The sequence below is a fragment of the Acartia tonsa genome, chromosome 2 (assembly GCF_053477335.1).
Source record: "Acartia tonsa isolate MP-2025a chromosome 2, ASM5347733v1, whole genome shotgun sequence".
In the NCBI taxonomy this organism is placed as follows: Eukaryota; Metazoa; Arthropoda; class Copepoda; order Calanoida; family Acartiidae; genus Acartia; species Acartia tonsa.
The window spans coordinates 55,885,732-55,901,885 of record NC_137261.1 but is presented as its reverse complement, the minus strand read 5'-3'; the positions used below and the strand labels follow the sequence as shown (position 1 = coordinate 55,901,885).

The 16,154-nt window shown below is 34.2% G+C and overlaps 1 protein-coding gene across 1 annotated transcript in view; it reads left to right on the top strand.

Annotated features, from left to right (window-relative positions):
- LOC145312208 (uncharacterized) overlaps positions 1-9,923 on the top strand; it is an 86,953-nt gene extending 77,030 nt beyond the window's left edge. The window contains exons 9-12 of the mRNA XM_080151422.1: positions 4,083-4,139; positions 4,290-4,679; positions 4,978-5,112; positions 7,636-9,923. Of these exons, the coding sequence (XP_080007548.1) occupies positions 4,083-4,139; positions 4,290-4,679; positions 4,978-5,112; positions 7,636-7,701 (648 nt within the window). The 3' untranslated portion in view covers positions 7,702-9,923. The remainder of the gene's footprint in view (positions 1-4,082; positions 4,140-4,289; positions 4,680-4,977; positions 5,113-7,635) is intronic.
- The last annotated feature ends 6,231 nt before the right edge of the window (positions 9,924-16,154 follow it).

Genomic DNA, 16,154 nt, shown 5'->3' with positions numbered 1-16,154 from the left:
GAACCGGTTCTCATCCATACGAAAAAACTATATCTGGCATCGTATTATATCCAGCTTTCTACGAATATAAAAATGTACATTCATAAGATTAAAACTAGTTTTTTTAGCCCGTGCCTTCGGCATCTCGGGGCTAAAAAAACTAGTTTTAATCTTTTAATTGTACATTCTATATCCGCGGAAAGCTGTTTATAATACGATGCGAGAAATAACTATTCTCTAGATTAAAGTTTTTACAATTGAATAAAAATCAGTCTAGGTTTGAAATATTTCAATATATTTAAATCTTGTTGGATCAAACTATAAATATCTAGACCTTTTTACCTCTAGTTTTTAATATACAGAAGTGGGTAGTTTTGTTTTTGATAATTGGGACTGTACATCAGCTTTTCGTTGATTGTCTTATCCCTTAAAGTCCCTGTGGTTATCTGACCTTGTCCCTCAAATATATATGGAGCTCATAACCCATAAGTTGTATGAGAGAGAAAGTGCACAGGGATCTAAAGGGATAAGACATTGGCCTATAAATTGATGTACATTAGGGTGGGCCCATTTCTCCCTTTTTTTAGAATTTACTGTTATTTTAAGTTGTGGAAGTCATATATATGTATGATAAGCCCCATTCAAGTTTCAAAAGTGACTTTGCTCTTATGGCTGCCGGCGCGCGGGGGTATAAAAAGTGCCCACCCCCTTATAAAACCAAAATTTGAAATTCCTTCAAACACAGTCATGTTGCATATCAAAATGACAGTATTGAAATGCTGATTACGAATCTGAAAACCGTTTTGAAAAATATTGCTCCTAGTTTGAATAAGATCACATTAAGTACCTAAAAACAGCTGATTTAGTCAAAATTGTTCATTTTGGTAGGTTTTTTGAAAATCATTTCCGACTAAATCAATATTTTTCAAAACGGTTTTCAGATCTGTAATCAGCATTTCAATGCGGTCATTTTGACATGCAACATGCCTGTGTATGAACGAATTTCAAATTTTGGTTTTATAAGGGGTGGGGCACATTTTATACCCCCCGCGCGCCCGTTGTTTTTGGAATAAAAAACCCCTTTCAAGTTTCACAGGACCAGTAACCCTTGCCAATGTCTACTAATGTGAAATTCCAAAATCGACCCACTCTAATGTACATCCCCAATAATGATACAAAAAATCCTTCTGTAGATTACTCACTTAATAAATAAGCCAATCAAGATTTACTCAAGTCCCCAAAGTTGTTAAGTCAACGAATAAGAAAACATTATTATAAAACTTTGAGGACTAGTGTAATAAACAGCTTAATGTCTCCTTTATCTCTGGAGAAAGTGCAGGCACTATATATTTAATTTTATGGCTCTCAACTCTGCTCATTTTCAGGGAGGGAGGTAGGGTGGAAAGTTGGTTGGGCCGGATATCCGGTGTGGCCGGATATCCGGCCGGATAGTTTCAATATCTGGTATCCGGATATCCGGTGTGGCCGGAAATCCGGCCGGATAGTTTCAATATCCAGCCGGATAGTTTCAATATCCGGTATCCGTCCGGATATCCGGCCACACCGGATATCCGGCCCAACTCTAGTGGCAACCAATTTGTAAAATAGATTTGATTGCTGCGGTTAGGTATGGGTTTGGTTGATTATAGGTATGTCCCACCGAAGCACCGCAAGGTTAATGCCTGCAATCCTTTATTGGTGGAATTACAATAAAGCTCTGTGTATGAAACACGACATAAATTAGTCAACCAGTAAAATAATAGATATATTATTACTTGGATGTTACACCAGATTTTCATGTTGTGCAATAACGTGAAACTCACAGCTGGCTTAAATAATAATACCCCCCTCCCCATCCAACCCCTTTACCACATTTCCTTCTCTCCTACTGGATGAATTGACCAATAAATTAGTCGACGACAATTTTTACCCTGTCATAATATCCACGTATATTCTATGTTCAGTCCTGCCAGAAAACAAGGATGACAACATCCATAAAATTTACATAAAATAAAAAAAGACACCAATAATTATAAAAAAGCAACGTACTTTTTAAATTAGAGACACTACGCTTATAATTTCGTACCTAATTGCAATAAGACTTATTTTTGTAAATTTAGTTTTAAATAGGCCTCTAAAGCTTACAGCTCTATTGTTAATGGAAATTTTATACAAGATTTGAAACCAATAGGACATTTCTTTCATTCCAAAGTTTACGACCACAATTATCCATCCTGTATCAAATAAGCAAGGACGGACTAACCCTAACCGTAGAAAAGCTTGGTCTAAAAAACAAGTTTTATTTTGATGCAGAAAGTATAAAGAAAAGTTCAATTAGGAAAAGAAAACTTGAATTGAAGAAAAGGTTTATTTAATTATAAAGTTTTTATTGGGATGTAGATTCTGGGTTTCATACAACAATATTTTTATTCATTTCTTAGCAATTATTCTTCTTCTATTTATTTTTTAAAACTTTTTAAGGAACTCTTGCTATGCATTTTTTTCTTTTAAAAACTTTGAAAAAAAGTTTCATGCATCTGTTAGCTTGTGTTCTTTAAAGTAGAAACAACAAAACATTGCAAAAAAATACTTTTTGTTGAAGAAAAAACATAGTAAAAAGAGTATTTAAGTTATTTAAAATAAAAATCATTATGATTTATATTTTTTCTCGATGACTTAAAACTGAAGATTTATCATATCTTGATTGGTTGATACAACTTACAGTGTCAACACTTTTACACCAATACTTCAATATATACATGAGGGTGCGTACAATAATTTATCATCCATTGTCTTATCCCTTAAGATCATGCAAAGTGCAAAAATATTTTCGACTACTGAGGTGGATTCTTAAAAAAAAAATTGCCCCACTAATTGCTTTGTGGGGCAAAATTTTTTTCGTGAAAAATCCTCCAATATCACATAAAAAATCTACAAAAATTAAATAAAATCTTATGTTCATAACCCTTCTATGAATTTGTTTATTTTTTTGTAGATTTTTAATGTGATTTTGGTGGATTTATCACGAAAACAATTTGGCCCCACTAAACTTTTTTTTAAGAATCCGCCTCAGAATTTCTCAAAGGATAAGACAATGAGACAATGAATAAAAAAGTTAAACAAAAAAAATACTACTTCTGTATATTAAAACTATTGGTTAAAAGTTTTGACATCACTTGTTTCAATCGTGCAATAGTAGTGTATTTTTAAAACTTTGGGTACCAGTATAATCCTTCGTCGAAAATTCCCTTTCTTTCTGAATTTCTGTACATTTCTTTATAAATATTTAAAAGAGCAAAGAAAACACATTTTGTCTTTTATCAAATCTTTCTTATTTCAAGATTATTTATAATCTATGTATTTATTCTGTTTTTTTTTCTCAGAATTTTCCAGGGATCAAAGGGATAAGACAATGGCTGATAAATCTATGTACATCCGCAATGAAGATACACAAATTTACCCTTCTGTAGATTACAATTAGTAGTTGGAACTTTTAAATACTCAACTTATTAACCAACCAATCAAAATTTCCCAAAGTTGTTGAGCCAACCATTAAGAAAACGTTATCGTAAAACTTTGGGGACTGGTGTAAAAAACAAGCCAATGTCCCCGCCCTCCCTGCAGAGTTTCCAGTCTACGCAGAAAAGAAATAGAAAAGGAAATAAGGTTTCTGCTTCCTTAAAATATTGAAAGAAATCAGAAATATTTAGGATTTTTCTACGCTAAATATAGCTCAATATATCATGTATTTTCTCAAAGAAATGTATAAAATCTATGAATTTATAAGAAATAAAGGTTTGCATCGCCACTAGCCTCTAGGAGAGGACTAAAAAATACACTAAAACTATCCCAAGACATTGTTTAAGCCTCCCCGAAAAGAACAATCTAATTGGATCAGTAATTTTTGAGATCTTAAGCTTCCAGCGAAAATACGTAACAATAGAAAGATTGTTTCGTACAATATCCAATAAGCGAAATAAATCTAAAATAATATTTGGAGGGCAGATAAAAAATTCATTATTTTTCTAAATGTTGCCCCCTAAACGACATCTAAAAATCACAAAGGTTTCGTATTTTTTTTCGAATTGGTTGTTCTTGTTCAGGATGGTGGTGTGGCTGCTGAGGAGCTAGAAGATGATGAAGGTGGTGAACAAGAACAGGTATATACAAAATTATTACTGCGAGGTGAATTGAACAGGTTGGGAGATGGGCATTTTTTTTTTGAATTATACTATTTTTCTTGAATAAGTACTCTTCATGAAGAAATACAAAATTCTTTGGTTTGAAACAATGTTTGCTTTATTTCACAGTTGGATGAAGAATCAACGGACTCCATGGTGTCTGCAAGTCCGCAGCTGCCGTCGGCCTCCAGCTATCAGCGACCGGACTCTGACTCCCGCAGTCCCTACCTGATCAAGCGGAAATCCAACGCTGGCTCACTATTCTACCAAACCCGCCAGGCCTCGCCGCCCAACTCCCCCACCGCGCTCACAATAAATTCCTCCAGTATTGGCGGCATCGGCGGCAGCCGTGTTGGGGCAGTAGCAGGCGCAAACACTGGTGAGGGTAAACTGCGCCAGTTTGTGATCTCCATCCTGACAGTGTCTCCGTCCAACCGGTTGTTGATGGTGTTGACTGTGTTGTTGGTCTGTCTCCTCACCTCCTCTGTGTACCTGCTACTCAGACTAGACCAGATACAGGTAAACTATCATCAACATTTTTAAATCCTGTTGAGTATATTTACAGAGAGAGTGTAGACAAAGCCCTTTTATTACATTAGTCCCCTAAGGTTTTAATAACGTTTTATTATTTGTTGGCTTTACAACTTTGGGGACTTTTGATTGCTTGGTTAACTAAGTTGAGTGTTCAAACGTTTCAACCACTAATTTTAATTTACACAAGGGTTAATTCTGTGTATCATCATTAGAGATGTACAACAAAATATCGACCATTTTTTATCCCTTTAGATCATTGGTAAATTGATCAACTATTTTGTAGGAGCGAGTGGACGGATTCCTGCCCTCGTATCCCGGGAACCTGCGACAGATCTCCAACTGGCAACATATCCTACACTCACAATCATCCATAAAGGTTCAGGAATACCTGGATTCCAATCTTCAACAAATAGCACAGGTTTATTTACTTTTAAATTTTTCGTGGACAATCCTTATATAAAAGTAACAGGATGTATGACTTTAGATGAAGCTTCTGTTAGGCCCAGGGAAGGTTTACAACTTGGGGAGGGTGCCTCAACCCTCCCTTAGAGAGATATCCCCTGGAAAAAAATACCCCCTTTTACTGATATCAAAAATAATCTTCATTAAAACAAAATTGTTTATCTAAATTTTCCACAAAAATTGTAAGATTTAAAAAGTACATTTTTCTAAAAAAGAAAATTTGTAGCAAAGTCGACCAAAGTTGTAAAGATAATCAGGGAGGAAGAGAACATTACACTAGTACCCAAAGTTTCATAACAATGTCTATGATAAGCTGACTTAAAACTTTGGGTACTTATGTTGAATTTTGATTGGTTGTTGCCAAAATTTTTAACCAATTAATTTGATATATCAAAGGGATATTTTTGTCATCGTTGGGGATGTACATCGTTTTATCGTCCATTGTCTTATCCGTGAAGACGCTTGAAAGATAATGATCTCTAAACTCCGTGGAGAGTTTAGCAAATGTATTATTCATAAGAAATTCGGAACCGAAGGTGCCCAGTCAGGTGTTCTTGCAAAGTACCAATTTTTTACAATGTTTTTTCTTGTATTCATTCGAATCCGGTGGATAGGAACCGGTTCTCATCCATACGAAAAAACTATGTCTAGCATCGTATTATATTCAGCTTTCATCAATTATAAAAATGTACAATAATAAGATTAAAACCAGTTTTTGTACATTATAATTGTACATTCTATATCCGCGGTAAGCTGTTTATAATACGATGCGAGAAATAACTATTCTAAAGTTATATATTTGGTTACATGAGAATCCATTATAGACATCTTAACGAGTGTATATTTAGGATTAGGCTTGACCTAATTATTGATGTTATAATAACCAGGTTTTTCTCTTCTGGGACATTCTATACATTTGACACATTTTAATAAGAGATTATGTTGAATTAATCTTGACTTAAATTAAATTTACACTACTTATGACGGCACTTTTTTTTCTTTTTTACTTCCGCTTTACATCTAATTGACATATTTTAATAAGAAAATATTTTGGATCAGTTTTAACTTAATATTGTTATAATAACTCTTATAATTGAAATGTAAGCTTTTCATTTGAATTAGGTAGGACAAATAAAGAATCAAATAATAATATTAAAGTTACAGGAATCATCGAAAGTTAAGGGTTGGGCGTACCCTTAGTATAGAAAAGCTTTGGTTTTAATGCTTTGAGCGCAGCATCTAGTAAAGATAATATCAAATAATAGCATTAGGTGGTAACATTGTTAAAACATGCCATAGTTTTGCAAAGAATGGCCTACTCCCAATTCAACCAGGGGTCTAAAGAGATAAGACAATGGCCAATAAATTGATATGCATCCCCAATATTGATACACAAAATTACCCAAAGTTGGTAGGCGAACAAATAAGAAATCTTTTATAACAAACTTTGGGGACTAGTTTAACAAATAGCCCAATGTCCCCTTCCTCCATGGAATTCAACACAAAAGAATGTTCAAACAATCCTGCTAGTTTAGAAACTACATTGAAGGAAATATCAAACTCTTTCTGGTAAAGCTTTTTATAGTGCTCATACAAAATTACGTCATATTGGTCTATTGGTAATTTAGACTTTGTTTTGTGCTATATTTGGTCATTTGTATTGTATGACGTCATTGTTTAGGCATTATAAAGAGCTTCGTCTCTGAACCATAGTTCTATCATTAGCTATTTTATTCTTTAAGAGTGGCTACTTCCCAAGAGGCCTCTAGAAGCTTTTTTGGAAGTCGACCCTTGATATCCAGTTAAAAGAAATATAAGAGAATTTTTTGGGAGGATATTTTTCCGGAATAATTCCTCTTGGGATGATGTAGGCAACCTTCCCAAAATAGCTATAAACTTTCTCTAGAGAATACCATTTTGTTCAGCGGTTTGCAAGATCCTTTGATACAGATAGACAAACATCATTTTACTTTTATATAAGGGTACATTAATCTTCACACGAAGGAGCTGAAAGGGCCTAATAAAAAATGACGTCATACAATGCAAATTACCAAGGATAGGCCAGTATACATTTTACCATTGTTCAAATGCATTATATACTGGCCTATCATTTGTCATTCATTTTGTATGACGTCATTTCTTTATTAAGCACTATAAGCTTTTCTTCATAAGCGCTACACAATGTTTTTTTTTCTATAATTCTATCCATTGTCTTATCCCTTACTATCCCTAAAATTGGCCAATATTTTATTTATTAGGGTTAGGCCGGATACTTTTTTGGCCGGATACCGGATATCCGGTATCCGGATAGTTTCAATATCCGGTATCCGGCCGGATATCTGGCCAACGCTCGATATCCGGCAGTAAAAATCAGCCGGATATCCGGTTATTTTCAATAACCGGTAACCGGCCGGATATCGAAAATGGCCGGATATCCAGCCAATCCGGATATCCGGTTAACCCTATTATTTATATTCAGGTACGCCAAAATCTAGAGAAACTTGCCAGTCTACTTACAACTGATCAAGAAAAGGAAGAATTCTAACCACACCAAATATTCGGACTCCCATCCACAAAAAAAACAATAAAAAAAACTCTGAACCAAAATGCTCTAAAAACAGTTGAATTGACTTTTTATAGAATATGATAATACAATGAGGATTTAAAACGGTTAATCGTTACAAAATAGAGTATAGTTAATAGTTTGAAACTGTGTTGCAATTTTTATTAAAACCTATTTTTAATATTTTTATTTAGACGTCATTAATGATATTTATAGAAAAATAGTTTGAGAATTTGACCAATTTTCTCATTATCCTGGTTATTTAATAATCTAAATCTATATTTTAATATCATAAATCATCCTAATTTACCCGTAATTTTCTTTATACATTCATTTTTTCTCTTAAAAATACAATTTATTTGTGTTTCAGCTTTTTTAGAATAACTTGAAACAATTACAATATTGTGAAACTGCACTTGGAATTTTAACTGAAGTATCTGTAACTTTTTAACAATAGTTTTTTTTGTTTGTTTTTTTACTTTTTGCCCATATCTCGTAGTTATTTCAATGAGATTGCAAGGATTTTTAACAAGCAAAGCAACTCTTTTACACAATTTAATTGTTCATTTTAAAGGAATTAACTTGTTAATTTAAACCTTTTTTCCATTATTTGATTTAATTAATTAAAGTCTTAAATTCTGTCTTTTTTTGTTGTTGCATTCTTTTTAGCAAAGAAAACACTCTATAATTGACGAAGGATGTCTGTCCGTCCGTCAGTCCGTAACGCAATGGGGGAGAATCTGATATTTGAGATGGAATTATAATTCTTTTTGCCAAGATCCCCTTTTCTAATAAGCATCCAGTATACAACTTTCTTTGTATGTCAGTCCTTTCTTCCCTTTTTCCGTGACCTATGAACGTTTGGCAATTCTGAATTTAGTTTGTGCTTCGCTACCTATAGATGTTGTCATCTTTTTTAATTATGTTGTTTACACCCCATTAAAATACCCCCAAACACACACACACACACACACACACACAAACAGATACTTCGGTATGTTAAAAAAGAAAGAATGAGTGATATCTACACACACATATATAAATATTGAATATATATTATTGACACAAACTGGGGCGGTGGATAGATTTGGCGCGCTTTTTTGTCAGGTGAATAAATGACAAAATATTCGAGTAATATCTTTGTTTTTAGGTTGTATTAGGATATTTCAAAAAAGTGTTTGTTTAGAGGTTAGGGATAAGGTTGGTATAAAACTTTGGGTGCCAGTATAATTTACAGTCCAAATATTTTTTTGATCAATAAGGCATTTTATAATTTTACGCCATTTTTATATTTGCCGCCATTTTTTTTTATAATTTCGCGTCATTTTTGTCCTGCGCCCCGGTATCTAGAGTTCCAGTGATATAAGTGAGTTAAGCTACTGTGATATTATCATATAAAAATATTTCCCAGATCTCGTTTAATATTCAATTTACCGCCATTATTTTGTTAGAATATATTTATTAAGTTAAACCTATTATGATATAAATTGCAATGTATATATATATTTATAGGTTTTATTATGTTAATGTTAATGACACTTTGTAATGTAAATAAAAAAAAATATGTATATAATAGTCATTAATTAAATGTTTAGAATTTAAATGATGAAAAAAGGGGACACAATAATGCTTATGTTATTTTTATGTTAATTTTAATGTTTTGTTTTTGTTATTTTTTGAAATTTTAATTTACATATTACTTCAACCTTTGTATAGTAAGTAGATTTTAACAGAATAGTTATTTATCGCACCGTATTATAGTCACCTTTCCGCGGACATTAAAATGTACAATTATAAAAATAAAACCAGTTTTGTTAGCCCCGGAATGCCGAAGGCACGTGCTAGCAAAGCTGGTTTTAATATCATGATTGAACATTTTATATTCGTAGAAAACTGGATATAATACGATACGATACATGATTCTTCGATTAGGCTTAGGACCGATTATAATCCAGCAGATATTAATCGGTTTCAAAGTCTTTAATAAACTACAGTTTGACTTTTACAAAACATTTGATGACTGAAAAACACCTTCAAACTAAAATATAGAACTATATTTATTTGGTTATCAATACTCAATAGCAATTTTTATATTATTTTGATTTATTTTCGTTATTTTCGAGTTTTTTTTAACAATACAATAAATTAAAAGATTTCAATAAATTTTTACGGTAACTTAAAACTTGCAATGCACAAAATTTGATGTTAACTATTTACATTTAATACATTATTACTCAACAATGGGAATAGTAGCTTTCGCAATATTCTTTAAAATTGTACGCAAGCTTCCAGTCAAATGCACTTATTAAATCCAATATTGACCAAATGCATAGTATAATTAAACTCATATTTAAAAAAAAGTTTGACCTAATAAGCGCATTTGACTGGAATCTTACTCACAACTTTACTGAATTTTGCGAAAGCTACTATTCCATATATCACAATATTATGTGTAATTTAATAATATAAATTTTATATCATTAAAATTACATTTTTCCAGTAGTCACTTTTTGAAATTAGTTGCTTTCTCTTAAAGTTCCTGGCGAGCACAGTAAACAACCCCTCCTCACATTTTAAGAATCAATTTTGGATAATGGTCATTTAGAAGGTTGAATCCATTTTTATAGAAGCAGAAATATAATATATGATTTCGTTTTTGACCCTCTAAAAAACGTAATGCAAGATTCCATTTTCCCCTCTCTTGGTAATGATATCATCAAGGCCAATATGATTTTTGTAGTCTACCCTTCCAATTTTGTGATGATATCACTAAGGTCGATACGGTTTTGTGTAATGTACCATTCAACTTTCAAGAGAGACGAAACTGGAATGGTGGTTTACACTTTTAACATGTTGAAGGGGTAGTTTTTTTCTTTAAACTGAACCCTGCGGGCCCTACACATGAGATGCCTTAACCCTTCGGGACTGACATGTACCCCAATATGTGCGCGACTAACCACTTTGGGAAACGACGACATTTCTTAAGATGGCACTGGCTTCATATTTAGAACACTAAAATTGTAAACAAAAAGACTTTTTTTACATGTTTGTTTGTTAAGATGCCATACCCTTTACCTAGTATATATGTACTCCATGCTCTCTCTCTCTCTACATAGTTGTCCCATACTATAAATATCAGGGCTCAGCAGCCGAGCATCAGCCACCTGTAGGCTGTAAGCTTCAAGGCAATCAACCTTTTACAGTTTAAGAACTTAACTGGAAGTCTAAACCTGACCCAAATATGGCAATTTCCGTTTTCAAAAACTTGTTATAGCTTCCAAGCGGGTTTTAATTTGAGGCTTAGTCGCGGCTAACGCACTGCTGCCGAGCCCTGATTAATATGTATTTATTAATTAAACTAGTGATATATATTATATAATATTTAGAAATATAAATACTAATTACATTCAGGTCAATGTATTCGGTCACATTGTACAATTAATAAATTACCTTAGAAAATTGGTTGTTCTGGTATTTTTTGTAGCAAAGTCTTCGTATCTATATGTTCTTCTTAACTCGCGACTGTAGCGAAACATGTAGTGCATCTACTTGCTGTCGGGAAGGTAATATGTTGGAATCTCGGCCTGATGCCGCGTCAAAACTTGTCCCTTCTGCTGTTTGTCAGGTGCGCGACATAAATAGTAGGGAGAATGCCTTGGCCGAAAACAGGTGCAACTCACTACCATGCAAAGATAAGACTTCTCATAATAAGGTCGTGCAATCAAAGGTTTGGTTGTCTGGCGAATGAATGCCTTGCACCGCAATATTAAGACGCGGAGAATGTTTCTAGATGCGTGGAGAGGTCTAGAACCCGAAGCGACAACACCAAGCCCCTTCTGTCTATTTGTAATTTTAGTGTGGGCTGTTCTTTAGGTGCTTTCCCTAAATGTGCCTAGCGAGCATGAAACTTTTTCCTTCTATTTAAACATGGTTGTACAAAATTTAAAGGGTCAGCGGTCAATATGATGTGAATTTAAAAGGGCAGGGTAAGGTTTAACCCGTGACCGTGGCTCAACACGTAGCGCATCTGCTCGTCGTCGTGAAGGTGATAGGTTCGAATCTCGGACCAACACCGCGTCATAACTAAAGACGTTAAGAAATGGTTCCTACTGCTGCTATGTCAGATGCTTGACATAAATAGTTAGAGTATGGGGAATGCCTTGGCCCATAACAGGCGCAACTCGTTACCATGCACAGTTGGGACTTCTCAGACAAAGGTCGTGCATCACAGAGAGTTGGTTGTCTGTTGGATGTTACTTAACCTAATATCCTTGGGTGTTTGGACAGATAAGGGTGCGTAACAGTCATCCTTAGTTTTCCTGGATTACTGGACCAGGACCAGAGGTGGATTCTTAAAAAAAATTCTTAATCGCTTAGTGGGGCAAAATTGTTTTTGTGAAAAATCCTCCAAAATCACATAAAAATCTACAAAAATTAAATAAAATGTTGTGTTTCTAGCCCTTCTATGATTTTGTTTAATTTTTGTAGATTTTTAATGTGATTTTGGTGGATTTTTCACGAAAACAATTTTGCCCCACTAAGCGATTAGTGGGCCAAATTTTTTTTAAGAATCCACCTCTGTACAGTACATCAAGTCGATAAGGTCCTTGACTGCAATCCCGCCCGTACGAGGTAATTGAAGGTTTGAATTATTAGGTGGTGTCTATATAGGAGCACAGCTGCTCTATGACTAGTTAGTATTTTTTAAATGCACCTTCATTTTGACTTAGAAATTTAAGGTTTTGTGATTTTACCATGTTGAAATATCCTTTTAGCAGCACACTTTCTTAATAATGCCATAAGTATGTAGTCGCAAAACGAAAAATTAATTTAGCTAACAAGGTTTCGTGATTTTTTGGCATTTTGATTCTACTGTATATTTTTTGAATTTTATAACTTGTTATTTTATTAAAATGAAAGATTTCTCTATGTGTGTATGTATGTGAGTAGCAAAGGATCTCGCTAACCACTAAAACGATGTGGAGTAGCTTCTTACAGGTCCAAGACTGTTTAAACTATTTTTGGGAGGGTATACCTCAACCCTCCCAATAGAAATAGCCCATAGTAAAAAATACCTCAATTTTCCCCACCTAACCTCTAGTGCCCCTGGGGGCCTCTAGTCTGGGGTTTGACATAATTTACTCAAATTCTATGTAACTATGTCATGTCAGCTGAAAGTCAAATATATTTCTAATCTTCATCCTAATCAAAATTTGAAAGAAAAAATCTTTTCTATAAGTTAATCAATCTTTGAGATGTCACTCGGATTATCTAAACTTTTTCTATTTAAATTTCTTCAATTCCAACAGAATATAACATTTAAAGATTATAAGCATATATTTTATTGTATATAATATATCTATAATACAAAGTAGCTTGATGTCTGTCTGTCCGTCCGTCCGTCCGTCTGAAGCTTAAGATCTCGGTAACCACTGAACCGATTGGATTCTACTCTTCAGGGTATATACCTATTGGTCCTGTGGTGGTTTTAAGCTATTTTCTTGGGGGGTGGGACACCCCTAACCCCCCTCTTGAATGAAATTTTCTCCCCCTCAAAAAAAAAATTTTCTTGAGAACACATTAGACTATGAGCAGCACCAGTAGTAATTTTCTTAAGAACACATTAGACTATGAGTAGCACCAGTAGTACTTTATTTTTTTTTCAATTTTTTCTTGGGGCAAAGCCCCTAGAGGCTAGGGGCGAAGCCGCTAGTATCCTAATACATAAAGTAGTAAGCTTTTTTATCTGAAGCTTAATTTTTTTTATAACTACTGAACCTAATAACTTCCCTAATTCGGAAAGCTTCATATAGGTCCCGGGAGGGTGTCAGACTCTTTATTTAGATTTCTGGATGGTTTTAGGCTATTTTCTGTCACCACACTACCCCTTCGAAAAAAAGTGCCTTTGATGATAGGGGTAAGGACGCTGTAGATAAACAAAGTGTCGAAAAAATCAGCCATGTGACGTCATAAAAATGAGGGAGATGAGAGGAGAAGTAGAAAAGAAAACCTCAAAAAGAGATGGATAATCATTTTTATGATTTCATAAGGCTGAATTTTAAGACACATTGTCCAGCTTTGGCTTGTATAAAATTAACAGGAAGTCTAACTGTCTGTGTGTACGTTCAAATAAGTAGCGGCTCGACTTTCGCCACATCCCCCCACCCCGTTACCTCCAGAGACTTATTTGAAGCGCTGCCTCTAATGCTAACTAATCCAGTATGTACCCTGTGTCAAAAATGCAACATTTTATCAATAACAATTGGTTTACGTCGAATGTATTAATAACACATTGATCATAGCTGGCATACTGTTGACATAACTGTTCTGACAATATAACTTTATTTGTGCTTTTGTGACCGATTTTGGTTTCATTCAAACTTGTAGGAAGTTTCCCACAAAGTGCATTGTCGATCACCGAACCCACCTACCCCCCACCCACCTCACGTCCTTATTATTAAAATAAAGAGGAGTCGGTTTTCGTTTACTTGTTTATTACTTTAGACCAGGTTGGTTTAAGCAACAGCCCTGCAGAATCAGGGCATCATGGCTATTGCCCACCATCCTTGGAAATTTAGAAAATAAGTGAGGGGGGGGGGGGTTCAGTGACCGATAGTAAATTTGAAAGAAGGCACCAAAATGTATGTTCGTTTATTTGTTTTCATTATTATGTTTATATGCGTGTGTATATTGTGTGTCTGTGTGTGTGTTTGTGTGAGTGTGTGTGTGTTTGTAAGATGAGTAAGATGTGTGCATGATTTGAGCCAAATAGAAATGCAATGTGACAAGGATGACAACACCCATAACAACAAATCTTAACAAATTAGATGTATTCCTTAATATCAGAGAACCACAATATTTCTTCCAAAATTCAAAAAGGGTCTTAAAAATGTGTGCATGTCCCCTGTCTGAAAATGAATTTCCAACTATAAGTGAGTCTAAGTCATTTTTCGCTTCTTTCGCCCTTTTATTTAGCGACCGTTGTTTTTAGGTCCTTTTTACTTAAAATCTTCAAACGGCTGTAATTTCCTTATTTTCAAAGCTAAAAGAACAATGACAGATTTCTGGAGACCTGGAGGTTAAGGACCTGCAGGATTATACCTAGAACCTCAAATGATATGAGTATGTATTATTATAGGATATTTTATTATTTGCTGGCATCCTGTGACCTCAAGGATGGAAATACCAAAAAAAATCCATCTCTCAGTTATGTGTCATACCCATATTTTAAAAGTCACTCAGTTATAGCTCTCTACCCCCCCCCTTCCCCCCCAACCGTTAAAGGTTAAAGGTAAATTCTAAGTCACTATGCCTAATCGTCCTAAAATTACCATTTACAGTATCAGATTAACTATGTGAATGATGACTACAAATCAACATTTAACCATGGGCTGTGATTCTGCCAATTAATTCCATTTGAAATTGTCGAAAATTAATTATGCTTGTAGCGTATAGTTGGCGTAAAATTGTTTATATAACTACAGGGAAGTGGGTAAGAAGAGGTGAAATAAGAAATGTCTAAATTAGTAGCTGGACAAAGTATCTAAAAAATTTGCACTGACGTCATAAAAATGAGAGATATGAGAAGAAAAGTGGGAAAGAAAAACCCCTAAAAAAATGGATAATCCCTCTTTTTTATGACGTCACAAGGCTACCTAAATTATTAAATTATGGACTGACTCATCCTAAATGTATAAAATCTTCGCATTAAAAAATGCAGAGAGCTAAAGAAAGGAATAAAAAAAGTTTGTTGAGATTTGAAAAAAAAGGTTGAATTGACATGAATGAAGAAAGAAAATAATAGAAGATATAACTTTGTTAGGCAGGCAATTATACTTCATTCTGACGTTTACAAGGAGTTACAGCTCATAGTACCTAATAAAAATGACGTCTTATACACAAATGACCATGATAGGCCAGTAAACACTGGTCAATTCAAATGTATACTGGCCTACCATTAGTCATTTGTATTGTATAATGTCATTTTTTATTAGGCTTTAAGGAGGTACCGAAAAACTAACATTACATTTAGATATATCCTAAAATCTTTACATAAAGCTACTATGTCAGGTGCGTGACATTAATAGTTAAAGTAGAAGGAATGTTTTGGCCCAAAACAGGCGCAATCCATTACCATGCACAATTAGAACTTCTCAGACAAAGGCCGTGCAATTAAAGGGTTGGATGTCTGATAGATGTTACTTAGCCTAATACCCCGGGTGTTTGGACAGAAAAGGAGACAATTGGCTCCACTTGGTTATCCTGGGTTGTTAGACCATGGCGTTTGATTATCATGGACAGTATCTCCGCCCATATGAGGTAATTGACAAGATACATTTATCTATGTACTAGGAAGTTCAATTAAAATAAATAAATCAATTTTGTTCTTTACAGAACCATAACCACAATTTATAGTAATTTTTTTTCTCATTTAT